General features: G+C 45.6%; 1 protein-coding gene across 1 annotated transcript in view; it reads left to right on the plus strand.

The window, feature by feature from the left end:
• The window catches only part of LOC116944606 (transcriptional coactivator YAP1-like), a 29,029-nt gene that overhangs the window by 2,221 nt on the left and 11,362 nt on the right, over positions 1-15,446 (plus strand). The window contains exons 2-5 of the mRNA XM_032958318.2: positions 8,261-8,579; positions 9,102-9,229; positions 9,971-10,084; positions 10,492-10,682. Of these exons, the coding sequence (XP_032814209.2) occupies positions 8,261-8,579; positions 9,102-9,229; positions 9,971-10,084; positions 10,492-10,682 (752 nt within the window). The remainder of the gene's footprint in view (positions 1-8,260; positions 8,580-9,101; positions 9,230-9,970; positions 10,085-10,491; positions 10,683-15,446) is intronic.

Consider the following 15,446-nt stretch of genomic DNA (forward strand, 5'->3'; position numbering starts at 1 on the left):
GCGGACGCGACACGCACAAAAACCCCGAGAAGATGGAACGATAATGAAAGAAGCTTTTGTGTGCAGGTACTTTGTGGGATTGTTGTGTCCTCCGCGAGATCGTGAGAGATGGCCGTGGATTGTTGGGATGGGGGGGGGAGATGAATTCATCCAGCAGTGGATAAGATCGTGGGTGATTGATGATGCGGATGTCGAAAAGTTGTTGGGGATTGTGAGCGGTGGGTCTTTGGTTGATTGGATGAATGTTGTGCCTATTTGTTTTGTAACTTCAACAGCACATTGGCAGATTCAGGAAAATCTTTAACTTTCACTCGGTTCGTTCTCTCCTCGGTTGAGTTTGTGAAACTCGTATTCTTGGTTCTTTCGGTAAAGTCACGTAGAAGGGGAATAATAAAATAAAAATATTTCCCTTCTACGTGACTTTACCTAAAAAACCAAGAATATGAATCCCTGCAGTCACGAAAGCTTTAAATCGTAATTTGTGAAACTCGTCCACGGTTTCGAGAGTTTGAGGTAAAATACTTTCAGGGTTTTCTGTTAAGCTGGTTTATTAAACGTTTGCGCTTTTTTTGGAGCATTACATTTTAATACCTCAAACGCGAATTCCCGTAAAATTTCCCTTCACATTTATTCAAGCTGGTTTATTAAATTCTAAGACGCATTCAAGAGTTGAGGTAACTTTAACCCATGGCGTTTCTTCAAAATACACTGCCTTTTTACAATACTATTGTATTCTTAGCTCTTTCGGTAAAGTCACGTTTTATTGTTTCCCTTCAACGTGACTTTACCGAAAGAGCTAAGAATATGAATTACTGCAGTCACGAAAGCTTTAAATCAAAATACTATTGTACTTAAGTAAAAGTTTGAGCCAATACTAAATCACAACTTGCAGAACACATTCCGTGAAATCCCTTAAACTTTCCGCTTAGATTGGTTTCTGTAACTCTTACACTTAATCAAGCGTTAAGGGACGAACGAACTAAGATAAATTCCTTAACTTTCATTTGAGGGCTTTCTCCAGTTGTATTCTGCAACACCATTAGTCTACTTAATCGCGAATAGTTTACACTCGGCACACTAAGTATAATGAACGGGAAATGTCTCAATCTTCACTTAAGCTGTAATCTTTAAGGAGGTTTCTGCAACACCCTTAACAGTCCAGCGCAAATTTTAAGACGCGATATACTTTCAGTAAATATTAAACGAAATAATAGAACTTTCCCTGTGGTAAACACTTCCTTTCCAAGGTGGTGACTGCAAACTCGCACTTAAGTTAGTGTCAGGGTACAGAAAATAACCGAAATAAAAGTTTCGCGAGATAACATTTTCCATAAGTTATTTAAACAAAACAAAATTAAAGTCACTAACATTGTCCACAGTACCTAGAAGCGGGAGATTAAGTGTTTAGCAGAATATTCGCACACAGCAGAAATCGTCAGATCATAATCAGAATATTTACGTATACTGGAGGAATTAAGATGAGCTTAGACGCTCTTTTTTCACAGCTGACTATAGCATCTGCTATGTGATGTGGGAGGGCACGAAGATCACAGATTATGCGCGTGATGCTATCCGCTTAACTGGAATCAAAACAGCCAATCGAGTGAATAGGAAGACTACAGCGATGGATAATAGGGAGTTTGTGTGGCCCCTGAAACAGCGACCGCGGTTAATTGGAGTCACGCGTAATTGAGTCATGGGTAAGGCAAATGTAGTCAGTTTGTTGTTTTCGAGTCAATATACGCTCTCTTAGGATTAGGTGCTCACAATGTCACGTGAAATGGCTTTTTGTTGTTGTTGTTTAAATGTTCCTGTTGGTTTTTGTGGACTGAAATGTGATTTTTGCGTATTTTGAGGTGGGTCGTCTGGATGGGTATTGCTTTAAATCTGTGATTTTTTTTTGACAATCACTTGCATTGTTCAATCACTAATTGAGAAGTATATTATTGTACAGTTCGTTTCTTTTACATTGAACGTTTCTTAAATGTTTATTTTCGTAATTAAGCCTACTTTGGCTTATGGTATTTGTTAGATTTTTGTGACGTAAATTGGAAGTTTATTATTTTGTCCAAATAGTTTCATAACCCAGAGTTCTCGCAGAATAAGATGAATATTTTATTTGTTTTAACCTTTGTGAGGTAAAACGTATTATACATTAGCGTTTTTTTACTAAATTCCAACATTCCCAACATTGCTAGGTGAAAATGGCTTCAATGTGTGTTTTTTTGTATTAAACATACTTTGTTGTTATGTAACTTTACTTATAGCGGGAGGAATTTTGATAGTTTCCAGAGCTGGGATGCTTAATCGATGAGTCGATTCATAAACTAAAAAGGATTTTTTTAATCGCCGAAAATAAAGTTGACAATTTTTGTTCATTCAGTTATACTCGGGCACATAGAGAAATAGCTACTCAAACATCCTCCTGGCCTCTTAAAGGTGGCAACCCACCCCGATATTTCATGCACAGCATGACGATGTGTGATGTTGCAAAGTGTATCAGCTATACAATACGAACCATCTGCTTCACAGTGGACGTTAAAGATCCTGTAATGTCACTCTAAAAGGTATAGGCCATTGTGTGCCGCGTCTCGAGGTCCAAATTGGCCAACTTTGAATATTACCTGCGAATTATGGCATTACTAAAGTTTACACAAAAACCTTGTCCCCCACTAAAACCGCAGCTGGGGCGCCACGGTGGTGAGATGTTAACTAGGTCGCCTGGTATACAGGTTGTCGGTTCGATCTCCACCCTGGCGCCTGTATATTTGGAGTTTGTGTGTGTGTGTCTCTCTCTCTCCCCCCATGGTCACATAGATTTTTCTCCGGGTCCTTCGTTTTTTCCATCCACATTTAGAGTCAACACGTGTTTAGAGTATTCGGCTGCTATAAATTTACACATGATAAGCCACTTGAGCTATCATTTGTGGCCAGGCCGCTTCTGAAAACGAGCCATATAGCTTAAGTGGGCCTTACCTGGTGAAATAAAAAAGAATTACTTCGTTTCATTTGGACTCCTCTGAGAGTCATGTCTCTGGTCGGAGTTGGTGCGTCTCTCCTCCAGGATGGACTCCACTCTGCTAAAAAAAAAAACTTGGAGGAGGGCTAGATTAGTTTTAGTTTACTGCAGAACTATGCAAAACATGGGCATCTTCGTCATAGCCTTGCGCTGTAAGAATGGTACGGGCCAATGGCCGAGACTGTTGACGGAATGGCCATTGGAAGGAGGGAACGCGTTCAGAAGAAGAACCGCTGTGGAGCAGGAGTAATGAGATTAGCTGACATGCAGGAGTGAGATGGGTGGTAGTAAAAGCACTGGGCAGTGAGGGATGACGATGGCGTGAGGAGGCATTCATCCAGCAGTGGATAAACAATGGGGCTGCTGATGATGTGTGCAATTGCAGAAACACTTTGAGAGGAAACCCTGAGGGAGGCTAAGGGATTTCACTTTAAGTGAGTGTTACGTGCGTTTCAGAAAGGCACCTAAGAAGAGGACATGAAACTGGAACATTGCACAAGGGTGTTTGTTTTTTGGGCTCCCTTGGGTATAGAAATGCTGTCTTAATGCATGCCCTTTAAGGCAGGTGAGAGGCTATTGTGGCCAAAGGGGACACGGTGATGAGCAAGCCTGTTGTAGGGCTCACATTGGAATACAACACGCACGAGAGAACTTACAATAAAAAAATATATATACATACAGAATAGCAAGCAGATATAGAGCAAGGTTGGCATGTAATGATTCACCTCTGGCAAGCGATTTGATTGTGTTGCTTTTCAGGCACACGAATTGATTCGACAATTTTATTCAAGAAACATCGTTGAACCTCGTGAGTGTAGCGGCCACTGGTGGCTGCGGCAGTCACGTGAACCCATTGCATCCTGCATGAATTCATCTGTGTTCACATAATTATCATGAGGGTTAGATAATCAATATTTATTGGTGTATTGTTACACTCTTAAAAAGGTCTGCGATAAATACTTAACTACATAATTAAAATGTAGTTTTGGAGGAGGTGCAAGCAGTTTATTTATTAGAATGATTTATAAATGCTTTTAATGCAATGAATTACAAATAATTACTTTTTGCAAGAGTAAACATAACAGTACAGTATATCGAATTTTTAACTTAACATCCGTAAAGACATTGCACTGTGAAGCGTACTGCAGTATTGCGTATTCCTTTTCAGTCTGCAAAAGCCAGTCCTCGTGGTGTCTGAAACTCAAGTAGTCTTCTATAATCGTATTGGTAGTGTTATGTGGGTCAATCGTAGAAAACCTCTTCTGAAACCAGCTTTCTCTCGTGGTTGACTAGCATCTACATTGACCGTTTTGCCTGGATTGTGCAAGCTATGTAAAGGCATTCGATTCACTGGAAACTAATGCAGAGTGATCCAAGCTCTCAAAAACAAAGACCTTCAAGAAAACCCACTAGACATTAAAAAAACACATTTACAAGGATAGAACAACTAACACTGGGAGTGTGTGAAGAAATAAATTACAACCAAGAACAAGGGTCGTGCAACGTGATGTGCTCTCATCAGGACTACTGGGCAAAACGAGAACTTTTCTGTTTAAAACATAGGCTTCCGCAACCAATATCCATAATTAAGTTTTTTTTGTATTAGATCGTGTAAATGTATATTTTATATTTACACGATCTAACACAAAATAACGTTTATTATGGATACAGTATAACGTTTCTTTCAAAAATTGTATTAAATAATAAAGCATACAATGAAAATGGTGATAGTGTGAACCATCTTATAGTGGCGGATAATATAGCAAATTTTTAGCAGCCAGTAGTAATCAATAACAATAAATAATTGAACTTCATAATGAATGCTTTAAATTTGAGCACAAAATGAATGATCAAGACAAGAGTTATTTATCAGAGGTTTGCTAAACAATTGAAGATTTTATTTGGATGGACACAACTTGAAAACACACACTAGAGTGTGTATACCCCTGCGGATTGAAGGCACACCTGCATTAAAACGATTATATAAAGAGGCCAGTGAGTGCATGTTGGAGTGATTTTGAAAACCTGAACGTTATAATGCAAAACAAAATATCAATGTGGTCAAACAAGACGGTGTTTAGTCAGTGCGTGTGACCAGCTACGGCGTTTATTAAAAACATGGACGTCGACAAAGCAATTTTTTACAAAAGTGCACAGAGAGGTGCACACTTGGAAATACACGACAGAGGCACAAACAGAAACCTGTGGATCAGAGAAAAAAATACAAATTAGAGACCTCGCATTGACCGAAAATAAAAGTTAGTGGGCTTGGGCATGCCTCAGACATGGCTAGAAGGGGATGATGGCCGATTATCGAGACTTAACAACAATGCCAGCCAAAGGGGGGAGTGAGTGCAAGCCATATCAGACTCTGGGGCACGTGGTGGGGTGGGAGGTAGAGAAAAGTATAGCAACTATGATAGATGTAAATGGGCTCGTCCCAGCTTCTAAACCTAGCAACTTGTCCTTGGAGTCTTAAGAGCCATAAACCTGTCCTTGATGTTAACCCCAAGCAGTGTGACGGAGGCCGGAAATGAAGGGGGGGGGGGTGTCTGCACAACTTGTTCTGTAGTAGCTGGGTGGGTTTTTTTTCGTAACTCCTTTTTACAATCTCCGAGTTGTCAACTTGCAGCCGCTTCTGAAACCGCATACAGTATCTTCATTTCCTGATCGTGTCAATTGAGAAAACTCTGCGGCTGTTCGTTAATGATTTATGGAGGGTCACCTGTCAGGCACTTTTATGGCGGCATCTTTACAGTTTTTTTTACTCAATCAACACGCAGCAGCCCTGATTTATCTACTGCTGGATGAGAGCTTCCCCAAGCCGCAGCCATCTCTAATGGTTTCGCCATGCAATTATCTGCCTAGCTCCCAAAAGACGAGCTGCACTCATCGCTGCATCTCCACATTGATCATGCATTCATTCAGGCGTGTTTCTTTGGCTGCGATTCTGTTAGCATCAACCGTTGTCCCATCATCACTTCTGCACATGCCCTGTCCACAGTTTACTTTTCTTTAAGGTGAAGTGATGTTTCTAACTTGCGCATGTTCTCTAATGCATGCGTTAATCTATTGTCTCTCAGTGTGATTTCGAACGTCCATTTCTCCGTGCTAGTTATCGCAGTACCTCCTCACATATCTGACTCGCTTAGAACTGACGTATAGGCGAATATGTAAATAGGTCAGATATGTGAACATTTATCGCAAATGACAGTTACACCGTGCACTGCATACTGCAGTGGTAGTGGGCCGTTAATTGGTCAGGGTGGATAAGCGATCGATATGTGACCGATATGACGTTCAATATTATGCTTGTATTAATTGGCTCCACGGTAGAGTGAGAGAAGCACAATTGAAATGTTGCGAATTCAACCCTGGTTGAGAGTTGATTCAGCCCATCATTTGTCCAGGGTGGATAAATTGAGTACTGCTATATAAGGAAGGCAACAGTATTTGTCCTCTCCCAGACTTATCCCTGTCATATGAATGTGGAATGTTTACCACTGGCTCAAGGCCGTAGAAAGGCAATGCGTACCGCTTAGATGCTCACTTGAGAAACAAAATCTCAGATTTTTAAAAATATTTATCTTGTGGTGGAATTCCTTATCTTCAAGTTGCTCTCTTCCTACATACAGCTACTCCTTTAGAAACATTTTTCCCAGAACATACAGACCACAGGCATGATTGAATTTTGTTTATTATGTCATCCCAAGGCTTGCTTTGTTGGATCGCTTGGAATTGCACTGATAGGAACAGGAACCATGTAATCAGAAAACATGCAAATTTGAGACATCAAATTGTCTGTTGACAAAGGTAAGTGCGCTTGAGCAAGACACATCATGGCTAGAAGGGTGATGGACGGTTGAAGAAACTAATGAAGTGATACCGGCATCCTAGAGGACTTCCACTATAGAGCTATTGGTAGAGTGGTGGCACAGTCCTTGGCTCACTGCGCCATGAACCACTTGACCTGATTTTGATTCCCGGCCATATATGTATGTATATATCCTAAACTTCTTTTGCACCGTACGTAGCCAACCATGCTAATCAACCGGTCATGGCTAACATCCTTGGCGAGTGATAGCTGAACCATCCTGGGCCACCTCCGCTCTTCGCTGACGTGCACTGACCAGTGTGATGAAGTATGACCAAACAACCCCTCCGACCAAAACTGCATGGGGAGGCCTTCACCCACCCGTGGATTGACAAAGGTCTGTGAATAAATATTCGGCCAGATGTGCTTATATCCAGTGACCTTGTATCCGAAGTGGCCCTTTGGCTTCCCTCCCATACCAGTGTAATGTAATAATGTGAACGTATTGGCGGTACACCGGTGCGCAGTGTAAAGTAAAATAAAAATCGCAAAAATGATTTATTTTGCCCGAAATTCGCAACCCTGGTCAGAAAATCTCACGGGGTGCGTCAACATTGGTTCTCGTGATGTTGAAACAGTGGGAAGATGATTGTTATGAGCAGCTGAATACGAAGCTTCACAGTCTGTTGCCGTATAGCACCCAGCCTGATGATTGGTTCCGTGTTCCAAAGGCAAATTTGACTCATGCCCGAGACTTGGTCAGACGGTTGCTCGATTCAACGACACAAATCAACGGTCAATATTGACCTGTTTTTAGAAAGTCTCAGTAGACTGAATAAACCTTCGAATCTCATCAAACTTGGCAGCTGGGTCAATTTAAAGACTTGATAAACAGATTTTCTGATGAAAATTTAGATTTTAAACAGTTATATGAGGACCGGTTTATTATACTGCACCGGTGTGTCCCGCCAATATATCCATGTATTCCTTTTAATCGAACTGGGCTTTATAAACCTAAAGGATGACGTTGAACGTGCAGCCCTGCAACTAATTGCTCACGCAACTGTTGGCAGAAGAGCCTCCACAATAATCCACTCTCGACATATTTGGCCTACTCTTCTATGCTGGCCAGACGTCTTGGAAGAGGTGGGAGTGACCACATGAGATGCCGATCCACTGTGGCATACACATTTAGATGCTGGGCGGAGGAATATACGACACTTACCTATTGTTTCTACTGTTGTTCTGGGTGATCGAACGGGCAACCTGTCCCGTGTGCTAACCATCGCACGCTACTTATGCAGCATCCCTCTGCCTATATGAGGTGTGCATGTATCATATATCCACAGTATTAGGGTCGGCATGAAACTCGCGCTGTGTGAGGTCATCCCCTCAATGCATGTAACCGCCCCTCCCCTCCTCTACAGGTGCCGTCCATGCGCAGCACTCGCGCTCGCACTCCTCGCCGGCACTCCTCGAGCCCATGTCGACCCAGCAGCAGCAGCAGGCGCAGCAGCAGCAACAAGCCCAGCAACAGCAAGCCCAGCAGCAACAGGCGCAGGCGACGGGTTTCCCACACCCCCTGTCCCCGCAGCAGCAGCAACAGCAGGTGGTGGTGGCTGCGCAAGCGGCGATGGTGCAGCACAGCCGGCAGGGATCGTACGAGCTGTTGGACCAGAACGATGCCCCCTTCCCACCCGGCTGGGAGGTGGCATTCACGGCCGCTGGGCAGCGCTACTTCATCAAGTAAGAGAGGGTTGGGCGACTTGTGCAGGGAGATGGACAGGGAGAGAGGTAGTCGGAGAACGGGCTACAGGCTGGGAGGTAGCGTACATTGCCATCAAGATAGCATTTCTTCGTCAAGGGGAAAAAGGGGGGGGGGGGGGCGTAGGAGCAGAAGAGAGATGGGAGAGAGTGCGTCGTGCGATGTGGGTGGATGGCGATTGGAAGAGTGGCAGGGAGAAAGGAGGTATAGAACCGCAGAAGTGTGCAATGGTGAGAAAGAGCAATGGGCGAACGGGAGAAAGAGATGGGTAGAGTGAATGAGATTGCTAGACGGAGTAAGGTAGAGAGGGATATATGGAAAGATGAAAAGAAAAGGGATTGGGGGGGGTGAGAAGAGAGGGGGGATGCAGGACAGATTGGGATGGAAAGTGAGAGAGATCAGGAGAGATTGATATTGATAATGGTGGTGACGATGATGTTGACGACAATTATGATAATGTTGAAGATGGTGACGACTTTGGTGCCGATGTGTGAATGTTTCAGCCACAACAACCAGACGACAACGTGGCACGACCCGCGCGGGGTACTGGCGGCGGAGAGCGGCGCCGCCAACCCTGGCGCGAGCCTTGTCGCAGCAAACCGCACCAGCGCACAGGGGCCACAGCAACTTGGTGAGAGGCGCGGGGGGAAAAAAGATGCTGGGGGGGGGGGGGATGGGGGGAGAGACGCGGTGGGGGAGAAAGGGTCAGAGGGGTTTAAAGAGGCCCGGTGGGAAACGCGGGGGGGGGGGGCAGGGAGAAAAGCGTGGAGGGTGGTGAGAGAGGCGAGGGGGCGGGGAGACACGTGAGGGTGGAAGAGAGACGCGGGGGGGTAGATAGACACGTGAGGGTGGAAGAGAGACGCGGGGGGGTAGATAGACGCGGGGGGGGAGGAGAGAGACGCGGGGGAGGGAGAGAGATGCGGGGGGGGGGGAGAGACGTGGGGGAGGGAGAGAGACGCGGGGGGGGGAGAGAGACGCGGGGGGAGACAAGTGCGGGGGGAGAGAAGCATGAGGTCGGGGGTGAGGAGATGCGTGGGGAGAGAGACAAGGGGAGAGAGAGAGTAATTAAGAGAGAGATGGAGAGGAGAGAGAGGTGGAAAGAGGGTGGATGGAGTGATAGAAGAGGGAAAGGGTGAGAGAGCCGAGGAGAAATAAGAGACAGAGTAAGATCAAGCAACCATTTCTAAGTCCGTCGCCTCTACTTTGTCGCGTCGTGGTGCACGCCGCTAATCTTAAACATCAACAGCTCGATGATAAAGGCGTAAACTCATCTATGGGCTGTGTGACAACGCATGTGCGATGAGGTGGGGCTTGCTGCCTATGCAATGATATGCTGATGGTGATGATGTGATGGCTGGTGTGTGTGTGGCAGGACCCCTGCCCGATGGCTGGGAGCAGGCTGTGACTCCCGATGGAGAGGTTTACTTCATCGACCACAAGAACAAGACAACATCCTGGCTCGACCCTCGCTTGGAGCCAGCTTACAGTAAGCGGTGACGGCGGCCGCCTGCCATCATCACCATGACCGCCACCACCATCACCACCATCATTACTATAAATGCCACCTTTGCCATCCAAACCTGAACTAGGCCTACGGCATTTTCAATGCTATCCAACTAAGTTTGAAAGTGTCGCCCAATACGTGGCACTAAAAGCCAGGGTTGAAAGGGACCAGCCTTATCGACCCCGTCACGCATGTGCCTCACCTCCCCATGTAATCAGCGCTCAAGGTTATCTCGTGGCGTCACGTAATGTGTGACGTCTCACTGCGCAGCTCAGAACGTGATATCACTCATTAAAACTGCTCAAGACAAACGCACATAGAGTTAAATAATTTTCTTGCTTAGTTTTCAGAACTAATTTTCCCTCTATTCCCCCTCCCCACAAAAACAGAATCTCCTCAGCAGCGGCTGACGCCCACCCCAGCTTTCCCCACACACGGCCACGCACCGATGTCCCCGGCGGCCAATCAGGCGGCTTCTGGCCGCGGGCTTCCGACCTATCAGGCGACGGGAGGGCTGGGTGCGGCACAGAAGCTGCGCCTGCCTAAGGAGAAGATGAGGGTGAGACACGACATGAGACAGGTGCGTCATGTTTGCTCGAGGAGAGCTGGGATATCCCACTAAAATAACCGATTAAAAAGGTTAATTTGCAGCCCTGCAATTGCTTGCTCGAGTCACTGCTAATGGAAGGGCCTCCATTAGAGGGGGGGGGGGGCGGTGCCAAAGAGCCCCTTGAGAGCAGTGGTTCTCAATCGGGGGTACACGGGCCCCTTGGGGTCTGTGGCAATGTCCCAGGGGGGTACCTAAGGTGATTTATTCGTGAAATTATATTATACATGAGTAATTGAATAATCATGTCTGAATCTGCCAATTACTGTATATAATGAGCCAAAAATGTCTGTGTCCTGCGTGTGACGTCACCCCACGTCGGTCAGCCCCCCTCATTAATACTCATGAACAGGTGACATCCTCCACATGGACCCCCCCTCATTAATCATGAGCGGATGACGTCACTCCACATGTAGCCCCCCCCATTAATAATCATGAGCAGGTGACGTCAGTCCACATCGAACAGCCCCCCACATTAATAATCATGAAGAGGTGACGTCTTCCAAATGGGCACCCCCATTAATATTAATTAGAGGGTGACGTCACTCCACATGGGGGGGGTGAGGCACCTCCTCCCCCCTCCTCAGCGTCAACTGCAAAGGCAGAACCCTCACGTCACGCGATCTCCGTAACGCTATTGAGACATCGAAGTAAAAAGGACGTCATGATGAATAAGGGATTATAACCTTTACATGAAATAATTCTTATCACCACGGCCTTACAAATTGCACACGAATTGATGCAATGAATATCACGTCGCGGTCTGATTTTCGCTTGCAAGTTTCAGATTTACTGAAATACACCCGTCCTTGGACAGGGAAAAGGCTAATATAAAATAACTACAATAAAATATAAATCCATATGGTAACCTAGATTGATATAATAGACCCTTCTAGACTCATTGATTCTAAACAATGTGGTTTCGAAGAGTAACAGAGAGCGTGAACAAATTACGTCATGCATGCGGAGCGTGCATTGAAATGTTTTTAGTGACTTGCAGTTATTAGCTAGTTAGGATACCTGACAAAATGGACAAGTGATTAAATGTTGATGTTCATTATTCATACATTTATTTCACAGAACCATGTTGGGACAGGCAAGGGGGTAATCGGTTGAAACAAAATTCAACCAGGGGTACAGTAGCCAAAAAAGGTTGAGAACCGTTGCCCTACAGGGTATTTGACATCTTACAAATGGTCAGAGTACCCCTACACATTACCGCACAACATATGAACTGCCTAGTGCTTGTACTCCTTGATACTGCTGGGTAAGCATAGGTAGGTTGATAGAATACAATAGTTGCAACTTGCAAGTATTTCTGGGAAGTCTTTGTCCAACTTCCATGATTTTCAAAATAACTCGGGAAAATTGTGGACATGACACTTTTTCCCAACACGTTACCATTGAACTCTCATTTGGGGATAAATGAGTTAGCTCAGGGCAGCTCAGGCCAGCGCGAATCCAGCTAGTTGTCCCAAGAAAATGCGGCATAATCAACCACTTTGTATAAGAGTAAAGAGGAGAAGTTAAGTGTGGGGGAGTTGTGTAGTTGAGGCAGTAGACTTTAAATTGCTTCTCTCACCCAACACGACCTAAGCTTAGATCACATGGCCATCATCATCTAAGACAACAATGCAGGTGACAGACACCGCAAAGCTGCTTCTGACGTCACTTTATCCACAATGGGAACACACCTTTTCATATGTCCTGCCAAGCATGTTTGCTTATAAGTCAAAACATAATTGTTAATTCTCAGAGCTGAAATGTGACCAAATTAAGTGAACAACCAAAATGAAATTTGGTGGGACGTGCATGCAGTCATTGGTGACTGGACTGCACCAAATAAACTCTATACCTGGAAACATACTCTTTGGTTCTGTCGGTAAAGTCATGTAGGTAAAAATAAAAAAATTAAGTTAATCAAATCACGACGTTTCAGAGGCAACACAAGCTTCCGTTATCAGATCTAACTAGCACAGTAAAATTACTGTAAAAAAACAAGTTTAAATTGCCAGTGTCTGATACCCGTTTTTGCTGGAAGGACATTGATGTGTGTCTACGGATGTGTGCGTGAGAAGGGGTGACGCTGTGGATAGTGCACTGCACTCTGTTCATGGGAAGTTTAATTTCCCTGCACAGTTAAAAGCGGTGATAGAGTTGGTTCTGGGCTGCCTAAAGTCAACTCAGGTTTAAATGAGTACCTGCTGCAGTGTATAAACATCGGCACTGCCCTGTGGCTGCACTTGCCCAGGCTGTAAGGCTACACGAGGGAGCTTTATTTCGTGTGGCTCTTATTGTGTTTGTGGGTGTGTGTTTATGCATATGCATTTGTGTGTGGGCACCTGCATGTGTAATTATGTGTGTGGGCATGCACTTGGGGAGCAGTGGATCACACACTGCTCGGGGAACCCAGATGTATAAGTTAAATCCCCGGCCATGGTTAACATCAATGACATGCATCTGAATCTTCCCTAGTTCGACAAACTCAGTTTAAATTACTGTAGTACCTTGGGCCGTGTGTTAACATCAGTACTCAGGAGATATGGAGGTGATTGGGTGACCACACACCACCTCCATCATAGCTCTCAAACAGCATTTACTCCAATAGTCTATAAGACTATTAGGGATGTCTATGTCTTCATGTGTGCGAGTGTGTGTGTGTATGCCTTCATAGGTGCTCGCTAACAGCATTTGCCACAACAATTTGTTAAGGCTATACGGGGGATATTTGTCTTTGTAGATGTGTGGAGTGGTATTGCAGTGGTTAATGCGCTGGGCTCCGAACCCGGTGACCCGAGTTCAACACCGGCTCACAGCAAACACCAGTGACGATTATATGAACCGGTCCTGGGCCTACCCTCGGTCGACTCAACCTTAAATGAGTGCCTGGTGCAAGGAGACAAAGGTGGCAGGGCGTGGTTCTGACCACCTCCCCCCTCGTGTGCCGTGCAGGAATTCATATGTGCTTGCGAATAGTACTTGCCACACAAGTTTATGAAGGCTATACGGGGATCTTTGTCTTGTTTATGCATATGTATGAGGCATGGGGGGGGGTATCTGTGTTTGGGTGTGGCTGTGTGGGTGTATGCCAATCCGTGCGAGTCCCTGTGCAAGTGCATGGGGAGTGGTAGCGGTGAGCGCGCTGTGCTACGAACCTGACGACCTGAGTTCAATTCTCGCTCACGAGCAATAAACAGTGGCGATTATCTAAACAGGCCCCGAGCCTCCCCTAGGTCGACTCAGCCTTAAATGAGTACCTGGTGCGATGTGTAAAAATAATGCCATTAGGGAGACAAAGGTGGCCGGGCGTGGTGCTGGCGACCCACCCCCTCGTGCTGTTACAGCCTTGATAAGTGCTCACTCACAGCACTTGCCCCAGCAGTCTGTTAAGGCGACACTGAGGGATGTTTGTCTTTACATGCCTGTCGATATGAGTCCCTGTGCAAGTGCTTGCGTTTGTCTGTATGTGCCTGTGTATGTCTCTTATTTGTCCAATGGCGTGTGCATGGGTGCGTCCCTGTGCATGTGTGTGCATGCATTTCCGTGTGTATGTGTGGGTGTGTGTAAACATGGAGCTGTTAGGACTTGTCGGCAGATACCTCCGGTTTTCCGGAGCTGGTAAAGCGTGGGTGTGCCTGCTCTGACGTTGCCAGTTTTATCCCGAAGGTGAAATGGGAGTCCCAGAAACAGGGGAGGAAAACCACACAAACCTGTTATTCCCCTGCCCTGATTTACGAGCTATACCAGTGTGGGGGTGCACGGCAGTGCATGCACATGTGTATAGTAGCGTTTGTGTGTGTGTGTGTGTGTCGGCAAGTATGTCTCTTCTTGGGTGTGCGTGCACACGCATGTGTGTATGGGGGGGGGGGGTGCGTGAGTGATTGCGTGTGCGCGAGTGCTCGAGTGTGGGGAACAGTGGCGCAGTGGTTACTACAAACCCAGATACCAGAGTTCGATTCCCGCTCACCGCCAGCATCAGTGGCGAATATCTGAACCGGGTCAGGCACTTCCTTGGGGAGACAAAGGTGGCCGGGCACAGTGCTGGCCGCATCCCCAACCCCATATGGCCTGCTGGCCTTCATAGCTCCTCGCCAACAGCACTTGTGTGCAGGCACAAACATGTATTTATTATGCTGTTGTCCACATATATCAATGGGACAGTATTCATGGAGCAGTCTTCCTATATCATCAGAAATCGAGGCAGTATTTGTTTAACAAACCACACCTGATGAGAAGCAGAGGTTGGAACTCATAAAGAGTTTGCTGCTGATGTAAATGCTGCTGGAAAACATTGATTGTATGTATGTTGAACTTCTTTCGCACTGTGCATAGCCAACCGTGCTCATTGAAGGTGCATTAGATGAGGCCCCTTTTCATTACCTTCATTAATACTTTATGTAAAAGCAGTTGAGAGTCATGGTGGTCGCCTGCGGGTGGGTACGAGGACAGCATTGAACCACGGAACCTTTGAGTACCTGGGTTCGAATTTGAGTTTCGGTTGTGCGTGCGGTGACCCAGAATGCCCTTGAAAAAGAGACTCGGTGTAAATAAATAGGCTCTCATATGCTTCTGTAAATACCTTTTATCCCAAATTTATCCAGATTTGCGTTATCGTTTTCATGTCGCGAGATGCAGAATTTCTCACTATTAAACTCTTAATTCTCAAATTAAACACGTTTCACTGACGAATCATCGTGTGCTCGGCTGTTGGCGATTAATAAACCGATTCAGAATCAG

This window comes from Petromyzon marinus, chromosome 21 (assembly GCF_048934315.1).
Source record: "Petromyzon marinus isolate PM22_M1 ecotype Great Lakes invasive population chromosome 21, UKy_Petmar_22M1.pri1.0, whole genome shotgun sequence".
Lineage (NCBI taxonomy): Eukaryota > Metazoa > Chordata > Hyperoartia > Petromyzontiformes > Petromyzontidae > Petromyzon > Petromyzon marinus.